This window comes from Lytechinus pictus, chromosome 8 (assembly GCF_037042905.1).
Source record: "Lytechinus pictus isolate F3 Inbred chromosome 8, Lp3.0, whole genome shotgun sequence".
Lineage (NCBI taxonomy): Eukaryota > Metazoa > Echinodermata > Echinoidea > Temnopleuroida > Toxopneustidae > Lytechinus > Lytechinus pictus.
Window position 1 is genome coordinate 9,912,602 of NC_087252.1, and position 22,072 is coordinate 9,934,673.

At 33.2% G+C, this 22,072-nt stretch overlaps 1 protein-coding gene across 1 annotated transcript in view; it reads right to left on the reverse strand.

The window, feature by feature from the left end:
• The window catches only part of LOC129267249 (fibrillin-2-like), an 85,783-nt gene that overhangs the window by 33,287 nt on the left and 30,424 nt on the right, over positions 1-22,072 (reverse strand). Inside the window, exons 60-91 of the mRNA XM_064103263.1 lie at positions 21,844-21,957; positions 21,466-21,579; positions 20,967-21,080; positions 20,267-20,380; positions 19,889-20,002; positions 19,390-19,503; positions 19,093-19,200; positions 18,690-18,803; positions 18,312-18,425; positions 17,812-17,925; positions 17,112-17,225; positions 16,734-16,847; positions 16,235-16,348; positions 15,535-15,648; positions 15,157-15,270; positions 14,657-14,770; positions 13,957-14,070; positions 13,579-13,692; positions 13,079-13,192; positions 12,379-12,492; positions 11,879-11,992; positions 11,179-11,292; positions 10,801-10,914; positions 10,301-10,414; positions 9,601-9,714; positions 9,223-9,336; positions 8,726-8,839; positions 8,045-8,158; positions 7,667-7,780; positions 6,598-6,711; positions 5,896-6,009; positions 5,528-5,633 (exon numbers count right to left, since the gene is read on the reverse strand). Coding sequence (XP_063959333.1) covers positions 5,528-5,633; positions 5,896-6,009; positions 6,598-6,711; positions 7,667-7,780; positions 8,045-8,158; positions 8,726-8,839; positions 9,223-9,336; positions 9,601-9,714; positions 10,301-10,414; positions 10,801-10,914; positions 11,179-11,292; positions 11,879-11,992; positions 12,379-12,492; positions 13,079-13,192; positions 13,579-13,692; positions 13,957-14,070; positions 14,657-14,770; positions 15,157-15,270; positions 15,535-15,648; positions 16,235-16,348; positions 16,734-16,847; positions 17,112-17,225; positions 17,812-17,925; positions 18,312-18,425; positions 18,690-18,803; positions 19,093-19,200; positions 19,390-19,503; positions 19,889-20,002; positions 20,267-20,380; positions 20,967-21,080; positions 21,466-21,579; positions 21,844-21,957 — 3,634 coding nt within the window. The remainder of the gene's footprint in view (positions 1-5,527; positions 5,634-5,895; positions 6,010-6,597; positions 6,712-7,666; positions 7,781-8,044; positions 8,159-8,725; positions 8,840-9,222; positions 9,337-9,600; positions 9,715-10,300; positions 10,415-10,800; positions 10,915-11,178; positions 11,293-11,878; positions 11,993-12,378; positions 12,493-13,078; positions 13,193-13,578; positions 13,693-13,956; positions 14,071-14,656; positions 14,771-15,156; positions 15,271-15,534; positions 15,649-16,234; positions 16,349-16,733; positions 16,848-17,111; positions 17,226-17,811; positions 17,926-18,311; positions 18,426-18,689; positions 18,804-19,092; positions 19,201-19,389; positions 19,504-19,888; positions 20,003-20,266; positions 20,381-20,966; positions 21,081-21,465; positions 21,580-21,843; positions 21,958-22,072) is intronic.

The window sequence follows — 22,072 nt, forward strand, 5'->3', positions numbered from 1 at the left end:
AAGAATTAAAGATTTTAGTACAGTAACTTTTCCGAAAAATGTTAAATATCGGCATTTCCACAATAACACTTGGTTTTCAATTTTTGTTACTTTTTCTTTCCAAGTTTTTTCATAAGCATCAAACATATTTTTACTGAAATACACCCCTAGAGTTTTTATAAACACACTTTTCCAATCAACCTTTTGAAAAAGATTGCTGTTAACATTTCCAAAGCTAAAACCCGAGCTTTTCGAAACATTTAACGATGGTCCAGCAACTTTGCAAAACCTTTGGACTCTTTCCATTACAGTTTTTAAAGACAGTTCATCCGCTACAAATACTGTGGTGTCATCAGCAAATTGACTTATCTTGATCTCAACTGAATTGTTTACATTATTCGTCAAAATAATACCTTTAATGTTATCATTCTTGTTCAAATCAATTGATAAAAATTCTACAACTACTAAAAATAACAGGGCAGACACTGGACAACCTTGTCTTACTCCTCTAGTTAGAGGGAAATAAACTGACTGCCAATTTAAATTCATTATACAACTCTCTGCATCAGCATATAAGGCTTTTATATAACTTATGAAATTATTACCAAAATTAAATTTCTCAAGGGCTTTATAAAGAAAATTCCTATTAACTTTATCAAAGGCCCTTTTCTAGGTCCAAAAATAAAATAGCCCCTGATTTTTCATGTTTTGTCATATAATTTATCACATCATCAATAAGTCTTATATTGTTTCCAACAAAACGGCCTTTTAAGTAGGCATTTTGATCAAGCGAAATACATGAACTTAATACTAGTTTCAATCTATCTGCCAAAACTTATGCCAGTATTTTGTAATCAGTGTTTAAAAGACTGATAGGCCTCCAGTTGGATAGTATATCTTTTCGTCCCTTTTTATGCAAAAGTGTAATAACAGCTCTATTTTGGCTAACTTATAAATTCCCAACTGATAACGAATGGTTAAATAAATTTAATAATATAGTTTTTAAATGATCCCAAAAACATTTGAAAAATTCAAACGTTAAACCATCTGGACCTGGACTTTTACCAAGTTTAGAATTTTTAATAGCTTTATTACATTCATGAATTGTAAGTGTGCTATCACACATTAATTTCTGTTTTTCGTTTAATGAATTTTCTATGTGAATATTTTCAAAATAATCATTTATATCCTTACTTTCTATATTTTCCGATTTTGAAAAAAGTTCTGAGAAGTAATCCACCTCAGCAGTCAAGATATCGTTTTGACTTTACAAACTTTACCATTGTGTTCCACTTTAAACAAATTCTTCTGTTGATAATTTCTTTTTTCAAGACCTAGAAAAAAATTGTTATTACGTTCCCCCTCTTCGTACCACTTTATTTTGGATCTCACCAAAGCTCCATGAACTTTATAATCATAGAGATTATTTAGTTCTCTTCGTATTTCTTTAATTTCTTGATTCTGTTTAGTAGATATAAATTTCTGCTTGGTAAGATGGTCAAGTCTTTGTTGTAAATTTAATTGTTTACATTTTGTATTGTTAGATTTATCTATACAAAAATATATTGATTTTTGTTTAACCTCTTTTTTAAATAAATCCCAAAGTAATCTTATATCAGCTACTTGATTATTAATATTTTCCCCAAGGTCTTTTATTAGAGCAATAATGATTTTTTTGTATTCAGAGTCTTGTAACAAAGAGTTATTAAGTTTCCATTGACCTTTGCCTTTTCTGAATTTATTGAATTCAATTTTTATAAGAACTGGATTATGATCAGATAAAAATCTTCCTATTATATTGCAATTGATAATATTATTCTTAAGTCTACCAGAAACTAAGAAAAAATATATTCTTGTCTCAATAGGAGACTGTCGTATTAGTTGATGAGTAAATTCGATAGAGTTGGGATGTTTGAGTCTCCAGATATCAACGAAATCTCTTAACTCAGACTGTTCTCTTAGGTACTTTGCATCCGAAAAATCTTTCGAAATCCCTCCTCTTTTGTCAGATCTATAGTTTAAAATAGTATTGAAATCGCCACCAAAAATAACACAATCACTAGGAATGATATTGTCATCTAAGAAGGCAAAACAAGATTTGAAAAAAATCCTTCTATTTGTCAAAATATTCGGAGCATAAATATTAAGTAGCCATAGCGACTCACCACCATATAATATGTTAACAGCATTTGATCGACCTTCATGGAAGGATATATGATTAAGAACTTCAACTGAGTGACAATTTATTAGAATACTCGTACCACAACTGTTTGAAGTTCCAATAGAGTGGTAAGACAGACCTTTCCAACCAAATTTGTCATGAACCTGAATAATTTATTTTGTAAAATGAGTTTCTTGAAGAAAAAGAATTTGAATCTTCATATATTTTACCCATTTATACAGTTTTAGTCTCTTTTTCCTTTCTCTTAATCCTTGACAATTAATTGTCAAGATTTATTTACTTATTACAAAACTCCTGGGGGAGAGGAACTTGTAATAGAACGTAACATTATTATAATAAAACATTATAATGAACAATAATTTCTTCTTTCCGACTACGTTTCTTTTCCTTTCTCCCTCTTTTTCTCCTTTTTTTTTTTTTTTTTTTGAGGGGGGAGGTGCCCCCCATGCCTGCCCGTAGCTACGCAATTTGAACGGTACACAACTGATACATAACGTTTTCCAACGGATGGCAAGATTCTTTTCCGTTTTAAATCCTCTCTGCATCCGTAATTGTCCACCTGCTGGACTGTTTTGAACAATCCGCAGACAACGGACGTTGATGGCGGGTCACACACTGATCTCTCCACTAACTGGATATGCGGGGAGGGTCCTTTGTTTCAAGCCCGCGAGTTCTATTGTCCGCCATACCAGTTCCCCCAAAACGAACGCGATCGCTGTGAGCGATACGCTAGCTGTCTGCACACTGAAGCTCTCATTGCTTTTCATACAAAACTTCATATATTTAAGGTGCCAGAATTCGCAATTTTCTTGAAACCATGGTACTTTCCCAGTACATTTCGGAAACATAATTTTGAAGGGGTTGGTGTTTTTCTCACCTAAGGAAGAATGGATGAAATCCTTGACTTGTCTAGGAGTATTTTGGAGGTTTGCCAAATAACATCTTAGGGATAGGGCAAGGATTTTCTAGGTTATGCAGGCTTATAACACTTGGCTTGAAACCCCCATTTAAGTCCACCCCCCAAAAAAATAAAACAAGCATAACACCGAAAAATTCATCGCTTAAGTAAAAATATAAATAAATTTAAATATCATAACTTTCATATTTTACTTCTGATTTTGATTAAATTTTTAGCATATTGTGTGGTTTTTCTCTCTATTCAAATAATATTTCCATGAGGTGGACTCGCCCTTTATGCAGGGGCCGCGGAACGGTTTTCAAAGTGGGGGGGGGGGGGGCTGACCATGCTAAAAATCACAATCATATGGTCAATTTTACGTTTTTGTACACGGGTTTTGGAAAGAAGTGGGGGGGGGGGGGGGCTGAAGCCCCCCATCCCCCCCCCCCGGTTCCGCGGCCCCTGTTAAGAGTGTCTCTCTCTCTCTCTCCCTCCGTCACATCGATCGACCCTCTTCAATTACCCTCTCTCCAGTTTGTTCATAAAGGCAGCGGGGGGGGGGGGGGGGATCCTGTCACCCCTAAATTTTAGGTTGGGGAACAGACCCCCCAAAACTTATGTTGATAACCTTTTTTGTTCTTTTTGCTTGTCAATTTTTTTTCCTGCATCCCCCCTAAATTCAGGTGGACCCCCCTAAAATTGTTGTGGTCCGCCCTAAAATTCTGGTTGATAACCTTTTTTTGGCTTGTCAGATTATTTTTCTTGCGTCACCCCCCTAAATTTTTGGTTGATAACCCCCCCCCCCCTTTTTTTTTGCTCCACCGAGACATTTTTTTTTCTTTGAAGACATTCATCATCTCAAAATAAGTTCTGTGAAAATTCTGAAGTCTGTTAATCCGTCTCTGTAGCCTAATGTCTTTTTACGTACTTTAAAAAAAAAAAAGTTCTTGGGAAAAATAATTAGATCTATTGTTAACAGAGAAATATCACAAATTCACATGCCACAAGTTCCATTAGCCTCCTAAAGTCCTAGTCCTACCGTACATGTACCTCAGCTCTAGCTTCTAAATTTTACTGTCCTTTCCAAGGAAATTAACACAAATAAAAGATACAATAATTTTCAGAATACCTTGTAGATCTAGTCCTTGACCGAAAAATCATTCTATTTCGGTCAGGATCTGTGCTTCGCAAAAAATCATTTTTTTTTTACTCCTCCGAAACGGCAGATTTCCAGTCTTAACTTAACTTAAGTCAAGTTTCAGAATACAGGCTACACGGTCAGTATTTTCGTGTCTCGTGACATTCTTCTGTCCAAACATGACTGATAAACTCATAAAACTTCAGTTGGTGACAGTTATGAATATCAATAAACTGAATATTTATTTGAATCATGGTTTAAATTCATCACGCTTCCAGAGAAATCACAACAATCGATAACCCCCGGGCGATAACCCCCCCCCCCCCCTGGAGTTTTAAAGTTTTGGAAACTTGCTCTGGTAATTTAGAATTACCACATGTATTTGAGCACATGGGACTACATAAAGTCTACAACTATGCAGTTCACCAGCTTGTCTTAGCTGTGAAAAGTGATCACATTTTCTCTGCTTCCACGGTCGTCCCGATTAGTGCATTCATACGCGGCACAGGACGGCATCTTTAACTTTGTATCAGGTATAAATTCACATTGAAAAGTGCCGTAATAAGAGTTGATCTGGTAAGTATAATCAAGAATTGACACTATTGCCGTGAACGAGACTACTTCGATTTTGGCTTTTTTGGGGGAACTCGGCGTGCGGAGGTACCAACTTCCGGTGCTTCAACACGGAATAGGCCAATCAGCGTTATTGTTCCCATCCAGATAAGGAAGAGATCAGTGGGGTCACACCTATACAAAAGTTTTCCCCTTTTTTCGAGCGGACAGATTCGTTGAGTCGCGCGATCCGTGGTCTTGCGCGGTGTGTGTAGTATGTTAATCAGTGGCGTAATATGTGTGGAAGAATAAAGCGGACAATAAAATACGGCGAGTATCTGGACTACATCCATGAGTGCAGTGGGACCAAGGTAAAATATAGAAAAAGTGAAATACATATCGAACACATACTTCCTGTAAAACCAAGAACACAATCGCAGAAGGGTTTATTCCATCTATACAGGTTCCATTATTCATACAACTGATAGAAACACAATCTTCAGAGGGAAAACTTATTTATTTACTCATTTGCTTTTTTATATTTGATTTCAGTCCTAGTACAAATAGGTGTAGCAACTATGCACATTACTTCGGACATTTCACCGTACTATTATAATAATTAATATAAATTTTTGTTTTAATGAAATCAAGACACGGAGAAATATTAAAAGCGACCTAACGTGACAGAATATATTGAGTATCAAGTTAAACATCCTTTACTAAAATAATTCATAAAACTTAGAAATTTGGAAATAAAATTGCAAATATACCTATCGAACAAGTACTCCCGGTAAAGCCAAGAACACAATCGCAGGTGTAAGAGTTTATTCCATCTATACAGGTTCCACCGTTCATACAACTGTCAGGACCACACTCGTTGGTAACTGCGATGGATAAGATACACAAATAGTAAGAAATTCTTGTTAGCAAACCAAAATGCCATTGCACTTATTTATTTAAAGCAAGAGTTAAATGCACTCAGTCTAGCGAGGCACATTGTATTGAAAACATTATATTAATATAATCCATTCGTGTATTTATGACAAAGAACTCAAGGTAAACAAGCTGATGAAACAGGATATCACGAAAAGTATTTTTTTAAATGAATGTTCTATAATATGGAACTGATATTAGATTAGCAAATACCTATCGAGCAAGTACTCCCAGTAAAGCCAAGAACACAATCGCAGGTGTAAGAGTTTATTTCATCTCTACAGGTTCCGCCATTCATACAACTGTCAAGACCACAATCGTTAATATCTTGGATGAAAAGGATACAAATGAGTATAAACAAAACTTGCTGGCAAACATATATTTCATTGCACTCATTCAAATGCATATTTCAATCAAGGGTTAAAAACAGCCAGTCTAGCGGTGAGAGACAATGTTTTAAAAATACTTTATAGCTATGATTCATTCGTGTATTTGCAAGTCAAATAGCACAAGATGAACAAGATGATGAAAGAGGATATAACAAAAGTAACAAATTGAATCTTCGCCGCTTGAATAATTAATAAAATGTATAATATAGAACTGACAATTTAGCAACCTATTGAACAAATACTTCCAAAAAAGCCAATACACAATCGCAGGTGAAAGACTTTATACCATTTCTACAGGTTGCACCATAACTGTCAGGAACACAATCGTTGATTTATGTAGTAAAGACAGACTTAGTAACCTAATGTTTATTGTCTTCATGTCCTGTATTTTAATCATTGTAACACGTGTTTCAAGAGTGCATTTAAATGTTATATCGTAGCTCTTAGGGAAGCAATCTTTATTTATTCCGATCAAAACTACTTTTGAAAAAGTCGAAATAAAGGAAGCAAATAAAATATCGTTTACTTGTTGAGCAAAGTGCACCCGTGAAGCCAGTGACACAATCGCACGTGTAAAAGTTTATTCCATCTCTACACGTTCCTCCATTTATACAACTGTCAGGTGCACAATCGTTGATATCTGCAATAATAAACGTACACAATTAGTTAATTCTTATTAACAACATCATTACTCTTTTACTCGATTATATTTACTTTCATTCATTATAATATATATGCATATTTTAATGTAAATATTAGAAGTCTATCAATATTAGGCACATTACTTCGGAAGTTTTTTCGTTATATAATCAATTATCACCCGTATCAGACATCTGAGCTGGTCATTTACAAAACCGTATTTCCCTGTATTTTATTATTATCAGGAAGGGATAGGTATATTGTTTGTATTTTCCTCGGTCTCAATGCGCGTATTGACTTTGCATGCAGAGACGACGCAAAATATACCTTTGTATTTTCCCTGGTCTCACATCCGGGCCTTTGAGGATGCGAATGAAATGATACGCTTCATAATGTTCCGCGCACCAACGATCTACGTCATAATAAAGACAACGCTGGATCTGGGCGCTTGCAAGTACGTCATAATGGTAAAGTGCAGAGCCTATATAGACACTGATATTATCATGACACAACAGAACTCTATTCTTAAAAGATATCACTTTTATCATGATTTTTGCTCTAGATATCTGATTTGGATGATAATAAAAATATTGACTGCCCTTCTTTCGGGGAACATCAAATATATTGCCCTTAAAAGACCCATATTGCCCTCGTCTAAAGACTCGGGCCAATATGATTCTTTTGCTGGCAATGTATTTGATGTTCCCCTCAAGACCAGTCAATATTATATAATTAATTGATGATGGTGATGACAATGATGATAATTAGAATGATGGTGATGATGATGATGAATTGATTGATTAATGTCTCATGCTTAAAAAATGAGAACTAAAACAACAACATAAACAATAACCTAACGCGAAAGTAGATCACAATAATTATAAAGTCGAATCTTCTTTCCTTATATAATATGTAGATCTTAGAATTTGGAATCTGATAATGTATTTGACAAATACCTATCGAACAAATACTCCCAGTAAAGCCAAGAACACAATCGCAGGTGTAAGAGTTTATCCCATCTCTACAGGTTCCACCATTCAGACAACTGTCAGGATCACAATTGTTGATATCTGCGATGAATAAAATACAAAATTACTAAGAAATACTTGTTAGCAAACCAAACTTTCATTGCACTTAAGTATTTAAAGCAAGACTTAAATGCAGCCGGTCTAGCGATGGGGCAAATTGTATTGAAAACATTAATTTAGTATAATCCATTCGTGTATTCATGACAAACAACTCAAGGTAAACAAGCTGATGAAACAGGATATCACAAAAAGTATTTTTTTAACTGAATCTTCTTTAATATGGAACTGATATTAGTTTAGAAATACCTATCGAACAAATACTCCCAGTAAAGCCAAGAACACAATCGCATGTGTAAGAGTTTATTCCATCTCTACAGGTTCCGCCATTCATACAACTGTCAGGACCACAATCGTTAATATCTGGGATGAAAAGGAAACTTGCTGGCAAACATATATTTCATTGCACTCGTTCAAATGCATATTTAAATCAAGGGTTAAAAGCAGCCAGTCTAGCGGAGAGAGACAATGTTTTAAAAATACTTTATAGCTATGATTCATTCGTGTATTTGCAAGTCAAATAGCACAAGATGAACAACCTGATGAAAGAGGATATAACAAAAGTAACAAATTGAATCTTCGCCGCTTGAATAATTGATAAAATGTATAATATGGAACTGACAATTTAGCAACCTATTGAACAAATACTTCCAATAAAGCCAATAACACAATCGCAGGTGAAAGACTTTATACCATTTCTACAGGATGCACCATAACTGTCAGGAACACAATCGTTGATGTATGTAGTAAAGACAGACTTAGTAACCTAATGTTTGTCTTCATGTCCTGTATTTTCATCCTTGTAACACGTGTTTTAAGAGTGCATTTAAATGTTATATCGTAGCTCTTAGGGAAGCAATCTTTATTTATTCCGATCAAAACTACTTTTGAAAAAGTCGAAATAAAGGAAACAAATAAAGTATCGTTTACTTGTTGAGCAAAGTGCACCCGTGAAGCCAGTGACACAATCGCAGGTGTAAGAGTTTATTCCATCTATACACGTTCCTCCATTTATACAACTGTCAGGTGCACAATCGTTGATATCTGCAATAATAAACATACAAAATTAGTTAATTCTTATTAACAACATCATTACTCATTTACTCGATTATATTTACTTTCATTTATTTTAATATACATGCATATTTTAATGTAAATATTAGAAGTCTATCAATTAGGCACATTACTTCGGAATTGTTTTCGTTATATAATCAATTAATTGATGATGGTGATGACAATAATGATAATTATAATGATAGTAATGAATTGATTGATTAATGTCTCATGCTTAAAAAATGAGAACTAAAGCAACAACATTAACAAAACCCTAACGCGACAGTACATCACAATAATTATAAAGTCGAATCTTCTTTCCTTATATAATAAATAGATCTTAGAATATGGAACTGATATTAGTTTAGAAATACCTATCGAACAAATACTCCCAGTAAAGCCAAGAACACAATCGCAGGTGTAAGAGTTTATCCCATCTCTACAGGTTCCACCATTCAGACAACTGTCAGGACCACAATTGTTGATATCTGCGATGAATAAAATACAAAATTACTAAGAAATACTTGTTAGCAAACCAAACTTTCATTGCACTTAAGTACTTAAAGCAAGAGTTAAATGCAGCCGTTCTAGCGATGGGGCAAATTGTATTGAAAACTTTATATTAGTATAATCCATTCGTGTATTTATGACAAACAACTCAAGGTAAACAAGCCTATGAAACAGGATATCACAAAAAGTATTTTTTAAACTGAATCTTCTATAATATGAAACTGATATTAGTTTAGAAATACCTATCGAACAAATACTCCCAGTAAAGCCAAGAACACAATCGCAGGTGTAAGCGTTTATTCCATCTCTACAGGTTCCGCCATTCATACAACTGTCAGGACCACAATCGTTAATATCTGGGATGAAAAGGATACAAATGAGTATAAACAAAACTTGCTGGCAAACATATATTTCATTGCACTCATTCAAATGCATATTTAAATCAAGGGTTAAAAGCAGCCCGTCTAGCGGTGAGAGACAATGTTTTAAAAATACTTTATAGCTATGATTCATTCGTGTATTTGCAAGTCAAATAGCACAAGATGAACAACCTGATGAAAGAGGATATAACAAAAGTAACAAATTGAATCATCGCCGCTTGAATAATTATTAAAATGTATAATATGGAACTGACAATTTAGCAACCTATTGAACAAATACTTCCAATAAAGCCAATAACACAATCGCAGGTTAAAGACTTTATACCATTTCTACAGGATGCACCATAACTGTCAGGAACACAATCGTTGATGTATGTAGTAAAGACAGACTTAGTAACCTAATGTTTGTCTTCATGTCCTGTATTTTAATCCTTGTAACACGTGTTTTAAAAGTGCATTTAAATGTTATATCGTAGCTCTTAGGGAAGCAATCTTTATTTATTCCGATCAAAACTACTTTTGAAAAAGACGAAATAAAGGAAACAAATAAAGTATCGTTTACTTGTTGAGCAAAGTGCACCCGTGAAGCCAGTGACACAATCGCAGGTGTAAGAGTTTATTCCATCTATACACGTTCCTCCATTTATACAACTGTCAGGTGCACAATCGTTGATATCTGCAATAATAAACATACAAAATTAGTTAATTCTTATTAACAACATCATTACTCATTTACTCGATTATATTTACTTTCATTTATTTTAATATACATGCATATTTTAATGTAAATATTAGAAGTCTATCAATTAGGCACATTACTTCGGAATTGTTTTCGTTATATAATCAATTAATTGATGATGGTGATGACAATAATGATAATTAAAATGATAGTGATGAATTGATTGATTAATGTCTCATGCTTAAAAAATGAGAACTAAAGCAACAGCATTAACAAAACCCTAACGCGACAGTACATCACAATAATTATAAAGTCGAATCTTCTTTCCTTATATAATAAATAGATCTTAGAATTTGGAATCTGATAATGTATTTGACAAATACCTATCGAACAAATACTCCCAGTAAAGCCAAGAACACAATCGCAGGTGTAAGAGTTTATCCCATCTCTACAGGATCCACCATTCAGACAACTGTCAGGACCACAATTGTTGATATCTGCGATGAATAAAATACAAAATTACTAGGAAATACTTGTTAGCAAACCAAACTTTCATTGCACTTAAGTACTTAAAGCAAGAGTTAAATGCAGCCGGTCTAGCGATGGGGCAAATTGTATTGAAAACTTTATATTAGTATAATCCATTCGTGTATTTATGACAAACAACTCAAGGTAAACAAGCTGATGAAACAGGATATCACAACAAGTATTTTTTAAACTGAATCTTCTATAATATGAAACTGATATTAGTTTAGAAATACCTATCGAACAAATACTCCCAGTAAAGCCAAGAACACAATCGCAGGTGTAAGCGTTTATTCCATCTCTACAGGTTCCGCCATTCATACAACTGTCAGGACCACAATCGTTAATATCTGGGATGAAAAAAATACAAATGAGTATAAACAAAACTTGCTGGCAAACATATATTTCATTGCACTCATTCAAATGCATATTTAAATCAAGGGTTAAAAGCAGCCCGTCTAGCGGTGAGAGACAATGTTTTAAAAATACTTTATAGCTATGATTCATTCGTGTATTTGCAAGTCAAATAGCACAAGATGAACAACCTGATGAAAGAGGATATAACAAAAGTAACAAATTGAATCTTCGCCGCTTGAATAATTATTAAAATGTATAATATGGAACTGACAATTTAGCAACCTATTGAACAAATACTTCCAATAAAGCCAATAACACAATCGCAGGTGAACGACTTTATACCATTTCTACAGGATGCACCATAACTGTCAGGAACACAAACGTTGATGTATGTAGTAAAGACAGACTTAGTAACCTAATGTTTGTCTTCATGTCCTGTATTTTAATCCTTGTAACACGTGTTTTAAAAGTGCATTTAAATGTTATATCGTAGCTCTTAGGGAAGCAATCTTTATTTATTCCGATCAAAACTACTTTTGAAAAAGTCGAAATAAAGGAAACAAATAAAGTATCGTTTACTTGTTGAGCAAAGTGCACCCGTGAAGCCAGTGACACAATCGCAGGTGTAAGAGTTTATTCCATCTATACACGTTCCTCCATTTATACAACTGTCAGGTGCACAATCGTTGATATCTGCAATAATAAACATACAAAATTAGTTGATTCTTATTAACAACATCATTACTCATTTACTCGATTATATTTACTTTCATTTATTGTAATATACATGCATATTTTAATGTATATATTAGAAGTCTATCAATTAGGCACATTACTTCGGAATTGTTTTCGTTATATAATCAATTAATTGATGATGGTGATGACAATAATGGTAATTATAATGATAGTGATGAATCGATTGATTAATGTCTCATGCTTAAAAAATGAGAACTAAAGCAACAGCATTAACAAAACCCTAACGCGACAGTACATCACAATAATTATAAAGTCGAATCTTCTTTCCTTATATAATATGTAGATCTTAGAATTTGGAATCTGATAATGTATTTGACAAATACCTATCGAACAAATACTCCCAGTAAAGCCAAGAACACAATCGCAGGTGTAAGCGTTTATTCCATCTCTACAGGTTCCGCCATTCATACAACTGTCAGGACCACAATCGTTAATATCTGGGATGAAAAAAATACAAATGAGTATAAACAACACTTGCTGGCAAACATATATTTCATTGCACTCATTCAAATGCATATTTAAATCAAGGGTTAAAAGCAGCCCGTCTAGCGGTGAGAGACAATGTTTTAAAAATACTTTATAGCTATGATTCATTCGTGTATTTGCAAGTCAAATAGCACACGATGAACAACCTGATGAAAGAGGATATAACAAAAGTAACAAATTGAATCTTCACCGCTTGAATAATTATTAAAATGTATAATATGGAACTGACAATTTAGCAACCTATTGAACAAATACTTCCAATAAAGCCAATAACACAATCGCAGGTGAAAGACTTTATACCATTTCTACAGGATGCACCATAACTGTCAGGAACACAATCGTTGATGTATGTAGTAAAGACAGACTTAGTAACCTAATGTTTGTCTTCATGTCCTGTATTTTAATCCTTGTAACACGTGTTTTAAAAGTGCATTTAAATGTTATATCGTAGCTCTTAGGGAAGCAATCTTTATTTATTCCGATCAAAACTACTTTTGAAAAAGTCGAAATAAAGGAAACAAATAAAGTATCGTTTACTTGTTGAGCAAAGTGCACCCGTGAAGCCAGTGACACAATCGCAGGTGTAAGAGTTTATTCCATCTATACACGTTCCTCCATTTATACAACTGTCAGGTGCACAATCGTTGATATCTGCAATAATAAACATACAAAATTAGTTGATTCTTATTAACAACATCATTACTCATTTACTCGATTATATTTACTTTCATTTAGTGTAATATACATGCATATTTTAATGTATATATTAGAAGTCTATCAATTAGGCACATTACTTCGGAATTGTTTTCGTTATTTAATCAATTAATTGATGATGGTGATGACAATAATGGTAATTATAATGATAGTGATGAATCGATTGATTAATGTCTCATGCTTAAAAAATGAGAACTAAAGCAACAGCATTAACAAAACCCTAACGCGACAGTACATCACAATAATTATAAAGTCGAATCTTCTTTCCTTATATAATATGTAGATCTTAGAATTTGGAATCTGATAATGTATTTGACAAATACCTATCGAACAAATACTCCCAGTAAAGCCAAGAACACAATCGCAGGTGTAAGAGTTTATCCCATCTCTACAGGTTCCACCATTCAGACAACTGTCAGGACCACAATTGTTGATATCTGCGATGAATAAAATACAAAATTACTAAGAAATACTTGTTAGCAAACCAAACTTTCATTGCACTTAAGTACTTAAAGCAAGAGTTAAATGCAGCCGGTCTAGCGATGGGGCAAATTGTATTGAAAACATTATATTAGTATAATCCATTCGTGTATTTATGACAAACAACTCAAGGTAAACAAGCTGATGAAACAGGATATCACAAAAAGTATTTTTTAAACTGAATCTTCTATAATATGAAACTGATATTAGTTTAGAAATACCTATCGAACAAATACTCCCAGTAAAGCCAAGAACACAATCGCAGGTGTAAGCGTTTATTCCATCTCTACAGGTTCCGCCATTCATACAACTGTCAGGACCACAATCGTTAATATCTGGGATGAAAAAAATACAAATGAGTATAAACAAAACTTGCTGGCAAACATATATTTCATTGCACTCATTCAAATGCATATTTAAATCAAGGGTTAAAAGCAGCCCGTCTAGCGGTGAGAGACAATGTTTTAAAAATACTTTATAGCTATGATTCATTCGTGTATTTGCAAGTCAAATAGCACAAGATGAACAACCTGATGAAAGAGGATATAACAAAAGTAACAAATTGAATCTTCGCCGCTTGAATAATTATTAAAATGTATAATATGGAACTGACAATTTAGCAACCTATTGAACAAATACTTCCAATAAAGCCAATAACACAATCGCAGGTGAAAGACTTTATACCATTTCTACAGGATGCACCATAACTGTCAGGAACACAATCGTTGATGTATGTAGTAAAGACAGACTTAGTAACCTAATGTTTGTCTTCATGTCCTGTATTTTAATCCTTGTAACACGTGTTTTAAAAGTGCATTTAAATGTTATATCGTAGCTCTTAGGGAAGCAATCTTTATTTATTCCGATCAAAACTACTTTTGAAAAAGTCGAAATAAAGGAAACAAATAAAGTATCGTTTACTTGTTGAGCAAAGTGCACCCGTGAAGCCAGTGACACAATCGCAGGTGTAAGAGTTTATTCCATCTATACACGTTCCTCCATTTATACAACTGTCAGGTGCACAATCGTTGATATCTGCAATAATAAACATACAAAATTAGTTGATTCTTATTAACAACATCATTACTCATTTACTCGATTATATTTACTTTCATTTATTGTAATATACATGCATATTTTAATGTATATATTAGAAGTCTATCAATTAGGCACATTACTTCGGAATTGTTTTCGTTATATAATCAATTAATTGATGATGGTGATGACAATAATGGTAATTATAATGATAGTGATGAATCGATTGATTAATGTCTCATGCTTAAAAAATGAGAACTAAAGCAACAGCATTAACAAAACCCTAACGCGACAGTACATCACAATAATTATAAAGTCGAATCTTCTTTCCTTATATAATATGTAGATTTTAGAATTTGGAATCTGATAATGTATTTGACAAATACCTATCGAACAAATACTCCCAGTAAAGCCAAGAACACAATCGCAGGTGTAAGAGTTTATCCCATCTCTACAGGTTCCACCATTCAGACAACTGTCAGGACCACAATTGTTGATATCTGCGATGAATAAAATACAAAATTACTAAGAAATACTTGTTAGCAAACCAAACTTTCATTGCACTTAAGTACTTAAAGCAAGAGTTAAATGCAGCCGGTCTAGCGATGGGGCAAATTGTATTGAAAACATTATATTAGTATAATCCATTCGTGTATTTATGACAAACAACTCAAGGTAAACAAGCTGATGAAACAGGATATCACAAAAAGTATTTTTTAAACTGAATCTTCTATAATATGAAACTGATATTAGTTTAGAAATACCTATCGAACAAATACTCCCAGTAAAGCCAAGAACACAATCGCAGGTGTAAGCGTTTATTCCATCTCTACAGGTTCCGCCATTCATACAACTGTCAGGACCACAATCGTTAATATCTGGGATGAAAAAAATACAAATGAGTATAAACAAAACTTGCTGGCAAACATATATTTCATTGCACTCATTCAAATGCATATTTAAATCAAGGGTTAAAAGCAGCCCGTCTAGCGGTGAGAGACAATGTTTTAAAAATACTTTATAGCTATGATTCATTCGTGTATTTGCAAGTCAAATAGCACAAGATGAACAACCTGATGAAAGAGGATATAACAAAAGTAACAAATTGAATCTTCGCCGCTTGAATAATTATTAAAATGTATAATATGGAACTGACAATTTAGCAACCTATTGAACAAATACTTCCAATAAAGCCAATAACACAATCGCAGGTGAAAGACTTTATACCATTTCTACAGGATGCACCATAACTGTCAGGAACACAATCGTTGATGTATGTAGTAAAGACAGACTTAGTAACCTAATGTTTGTCTTCATGTCCTGTATTTTAATCCTTGTAACACGTGTTTTAAAAGTGCATTTAAATGTTATATCGTAGCTCTTAGGGAAGCAATCTTTATTTATTCCGATCAAAACTACTTTTGAAAAAGTCGAAATAAAGGAAACAAATAAAGTATCGTTTACTTGTTGAGCAAAGTGCACCCGTGAAGCCAGTGACACAATCGCAGGTGTAAGAGTTTATTCCATCTATACACGTTCCTCCATTTATACAACTGTCAGGTGCACAATCGTTGATATCTGCAATAATAAACATACAAAATTAGTTGATTCTTATTAACAACATCATTACTCATTTACTCGATTATATTTACTTTCATTTATTGTAATATACATGCATATTTTAATGTATATATTAGAAGTCTATCAATTAGGCACATTACTTCGGAATTGTTTTCGTTATATAATCAATTAATTGATGATGGTGATGACAATAATGGTAATTATAATGATAGTGATGAATCGATTGATTAATGTCTCATGCTTAAAAAATGAGAACTAAAGCAACAGCATTAACAAAACCTAACGCGACAGTACATCACAATAATTATAAAGTCGAATCTTCTTTCCTTATATAATATGTAGATCTTAGAATTTGGAATCTGATAATGTATTTGACAAATACCTATCGAACAAATACTCCCAGTAAAGCCAAGAACACAATCGCAGGTGTAAGAGTTTATCCCATCTCTACAGGTTCCACCATTCAGACAACTGTCAGGACCACAATTGTTGATATCTGCGATGAATAAAATACAAAATTACTAAGAAATACTTGTTAGCAAACCAAACTTTCATTGCACTTAAGTACTTAAAGCAAGAGTTAAATGCAGCCGGTCTAGCGATGGGGCAAATTGTATTGAAAACATTATATTAGTATAATCCATTCGTGTATTTATGACAAACAACTCAAGGTAAACAAGCCTATGAAACAGGATATCACAAAAAGTATTTTTTAAACTGAATCTTCTATAATATGGAACTGATATTAGTTTAGAAATACCTATCGAACAAATACTCCCAGTAAAGCCAAGAACACAATCGCAGGTGTAAGAGTTTATTCCATCTCTACAGGTTCCGCCATTCATACAACTGTCAGGACCACAATCGTTAATATCTGGGATGAAAAGGATACAAATGAGTATAAACAAAACTTGCTGGCAAACATATATTTCATTGCACTCATTCAAATGCATATTTAAATCAAGGGTTAAAAGCAGCCCGTCTAGCGGTGAGAGACAATGTTTTAAAAATACTTTATAGCTATGATTCATTCGTGTATTTGCAAGTCAAATAGCACAAGATGAACAACCTGATGAAAGAGGATATAACAAAAGTAACAAATTGAATCTTTGCCGCTTGAATAATTATTAAAATGTATAATATGGAACTGACAATTTAGCAACCTATTGAACAAATACTTCCAATAAAGCCAATAACACAATCGCAGGTGAAAGACTTTATACCATTTCTACAGGATGCACCATAACTGTCAGGAACACAATCGTTGATGTATGTAGTAAAGACAGACTTAGTAACCTAATGTTTGTCTTCATGTCCTGTATTTTAATCCTTGTAACACGTGTTTTAAAAGTGCATTTAAATGTTATATCGTAGCTCTTAGGGAAGCAATCTTTATTTATTCCGATCAAAACTACTTTTGAAAAAGTCGAAATAAAGGAAACAAATAAAGTATCGTTTACTTGTTGAGCAAAGTGCACCCGTGAAGCCAGTGACACAATCGCAGGTGTAAGAGTTTATTCCATCTATACACGTTCCTCCATTTATACAACTGTCAGGTGCACAATCGTTGATATCTGCAATAATAAACATACAAAATTAGTTGATTCTTATTAACAACATCATTACTCATTTACTCGATTATATTTACTTTCATTTATTGTAATATACATGCATATTTTAATGTATATATTAGAAGTCTATCAATTAGGCACATTACTTCGGAATTGTTTTCGTTATATAATCAATTAATTGATGATGGTGATGACAATAATGGTAATTATAATGATAGTGATGAATCGATTGATTAATGTCTCATGCTTAAAAAATGAGAACTAAAGCAACAGCATTAACAAAACCCTAACGCGACAGTACATCACAATAATTATAAAGTCGAATCTTCTTTCCTTATATAATATGTAGATCTTAGAATTTGGAATCTGATAATGTATTTGACAAATACCTATCGAACAAATACTCCCAGTAAAGCCAAGAACACAATCGCAGGTGTAAGAGTTTATCCCATCTCTACAGGTTCCACCATTCAGACAACTGTCAGGACCACAATTGTTGATATCTGCGATGAATAAAATACAAAATTACTAAGAAATACTTGTTAGCAAACCAAACTTTCATTGCACTTAAGTACTTAAAGCAAGAGTTAAATGCAGCCGGTCTAGCGATGGGGCAAATTGTATTGAAAACATTATATTAGTATAATCCATTCGTGTATTTATGACAAACAACTCAAGGTAAACAAGCTGATGAAACAGGATATCACAAAAAGTATTTTTTAAACTGAATCTTCTATAATATGAAACTGATATTAGTTTAGAAATACCTATCGAACAAATACTCCCAGTAAAGCCAAGAACACAATCGCAGGTGTAAGCGTTTATTCCATCTCTACAGGTTCCGCCATTCATACAACTGTCAGGACCACAATCGTTAATATCTGGGATGAAAAAAATACAAATGAGTATAAACAAAACTTGCTGGCAAACATATATTTCATTGCACTCATTCAAATGCATATTTAAATCAAGGGTTAAAAGCAGCCCGTCTAGCGGTGAGAGACAATGTTTTAAAAATACTTTATAGCTATGATTCATTCGTGTATTTGCAAGTCAAATAGCACAAGATGAACAACCTGATGAAAGAGGATATAACAAAAGTAACAAATTGAATCTTCGCCGCTTGAATAATTATTAAAATGTATAATATGGAACTGACAATTTAGCAACCTATTGAACAAATACTTCCAATAAAGCCAATAACACAATCGCAGGTGAAAGACTTTATACCATTTCTACAGGATGCACCATAACTGTCAGGAACACAATCGTTGATGTATGTAGTAAAGACAGACTTAGTAACCTAATGTTTGTCTTCATGTCCTGTATTTTAATCCTTGTAACACGTGTTTTAAAAGTGCATTTAAATGTTATATCGTAGCTCTTAGGGAAGCAATCTTTATTTATTCCGATCAAAACTACTTTTGAAAAAGTCGAAATAAAGGAAACAAATAAAGTATCGTTTACTTGTTGAGCAAAGTGCACCCGTGAAGCCAGTGACACAATCGCAGGTGTAAGAGTTTATTCCATCTATACACGTTCCTCCATTTATACAACTGTCAGGTGCACAATCGTTGATATCTGCAATAATAAACATACAAAATTAGTTGATTCTTATTAACAACATCATTACTCATTTACTCGATTATATTTACTTTCATTTATTGTAATATACATGCATATTTTAATGTATATATTAGAAGTCTATCAATTAGGCACATTACTTCGGAATTGTTTTCGTTATATAATCAATTAATTGATGATGGTGATGACAATAATGGTAATTATAATGATAGTGATGAATCGATTGATTAATGTCTCATGCTAAAAAAATGAGAACTAAAGCAACAGCATTAACAAAACCTAACGCGACAGTACATCACAATAATTATAAAGTCGAATCTTCTTTCCTTATATAATATGTAGATCTTAGAATTTGGAATCTGATAATGTATTTGACAAATACCTATCGAACAAATACTCCCAGTAAAGCCAAGAACACAATCGCAGGTGTAAGAGTTTATCCCATCTCTACAGGTTCCACCATTCAGACAACTGTCAGGACCACAATTGTTGATATCTGCGATGAATAAAATACAAAATTACTAAGAAATACTTGTTAGCAAACCAAACTTTCATTGCACTTAAGTACTTAAAGCAAGAGTTAAATGCAGCCGGTCTAGCGATGGGGCAAATTGTATTGAAAACATTATATTAGTATAATCCATTCGTGTATTTATGACAAACAACTCAAGGTAAACAAGCCTATGAAACAGGATATCACAAAAAGTATTTTTTAAACTGAATCTTCTATAATATGGAACTGATATTAGTTTAGAAATACCTATCGAACAAATACTCCCAGTAAAGCCAAGAACACAATCGCAGGTGTAAGAGTTTATTCCATCTCTACAGGTTCCGCCATTCATACAACTGTCAGGACCACAATCGTTAATATCTGGGATGAAAAGGATACAAATGAGTATAAACAAAACTTGCTGGCAAACATATATTTCATTGCACTCATTCAAATGCATATTTAAATCAAGGGTTAAAAGCAGCCCGTCTAGCGGTGAGAGACAATGTTTTAAAAATACTTTATAGCTATGATTCATTCGTGTATTTGCAAGTCAAATAGCACAAGATGAACAACCTGATGAAAGAGGATATAACAAAAGTAACAAATTGAATCTTTGCCGCTTGAATAATTATTAAAATGTATAATATGGAACTGACAATTTAGCAACCTATTGAACAAATACTTCCAATAAAGCCAATAACACAATCGCAGGTGAAAGACTTTATACCATTTCTACAGGATGCACCATAACTGTCAGGAACACAATCGTTGATGTATGTAGTAAAGACAGACTTAGTAACCTAATGTTTGTCTTCATGTCCTGTATTTTAATCCTTGTAACACGTGTTTTAAAAGTGCATTTAAATGTTATATCGTAGCTCTTAGGGAAGCAATCTTTATTTATTCCGATCAAAACTACTTTTGAAAAAGTCGAAATAAAGGAAACAAATAAAGTATCGTTTACTTGTTGAGCAAAGTGCACCCGTGAAGCCAGTGACACAATCGCAGGTGTAAGAGTTTATTCCATCTATACACGTTCCTCCATTTATACAACTGTCAGGTGCACAATCGTTGATATCTGCAATAATAAACATACAAAATTAGTTGATTCTTATTAACAACATCATTACTCATTTACTCGATTATATTTACTTTCATTTATTGTAATATACATGCATATTTTAATGTATATATTAGAAGTCTATCAATTAGGCACATTACTTCGGAATTGTTTTCGTTATATAATCAATTAATTGATGATGGTGATGACAATAATGGTAATTATAATGATAGTGATGAATCGATTGATTAATGTCTCATGCTTAAAAAATGAGAACTAAAGCAACAGCATTAACAAAACCTAACGCGACAGTACATCACAATAATTATAAAGTCGAATCTTCTTTCCTTATATAATATGTAGATCTTAGAATTTGGAATCTGATAATGTATTTGACAAATACCTATCGAACAAATACTCCCAGTAAAGCCAAGAACACAATCGCAGGTGTAAGAGTTTATCCCATCTCTACAGGTTCCACCATTCAGACAACTGTCAGGACCACAATTGTTGATATCTGCGATGAATAAAATACAAAATTACTAAGAAATACTTGTTAGCAAACCAAACTTTCATTGCACTTAAGTACTTAAAGCAAGAGTTAAATGCAGCCGGTCTAGCGATGGGGCAAATTGTATTGAAAACATTATATTAGTATAATCCATTCGTGTATTTATGACAAACAACTCAAGGTAAACAAGCTGATGAAACAGGATATCACAAAAAGTATTTTTTAAACTGAATCTTCTATAATATGAAACTGATATTAGTTTAGAAATACCTATCGAACAAATACTCCCAGTAAAGCCAAGAACACAATCGCAGGTGTAAGCGTTTATTCCATCTCTACAGGTTCCGCCATTCATACAACTGTCAGGACCACAATCGTTAATATCTGGGATGAAAAAAATACAAATGAGTATAAACAAAACTTGCTGGCAAACATATATTTCATTGCACTCATTCAAATGCATATTTAAATCAAGGGTTAAAAGCAGCCCGTCTAGCGG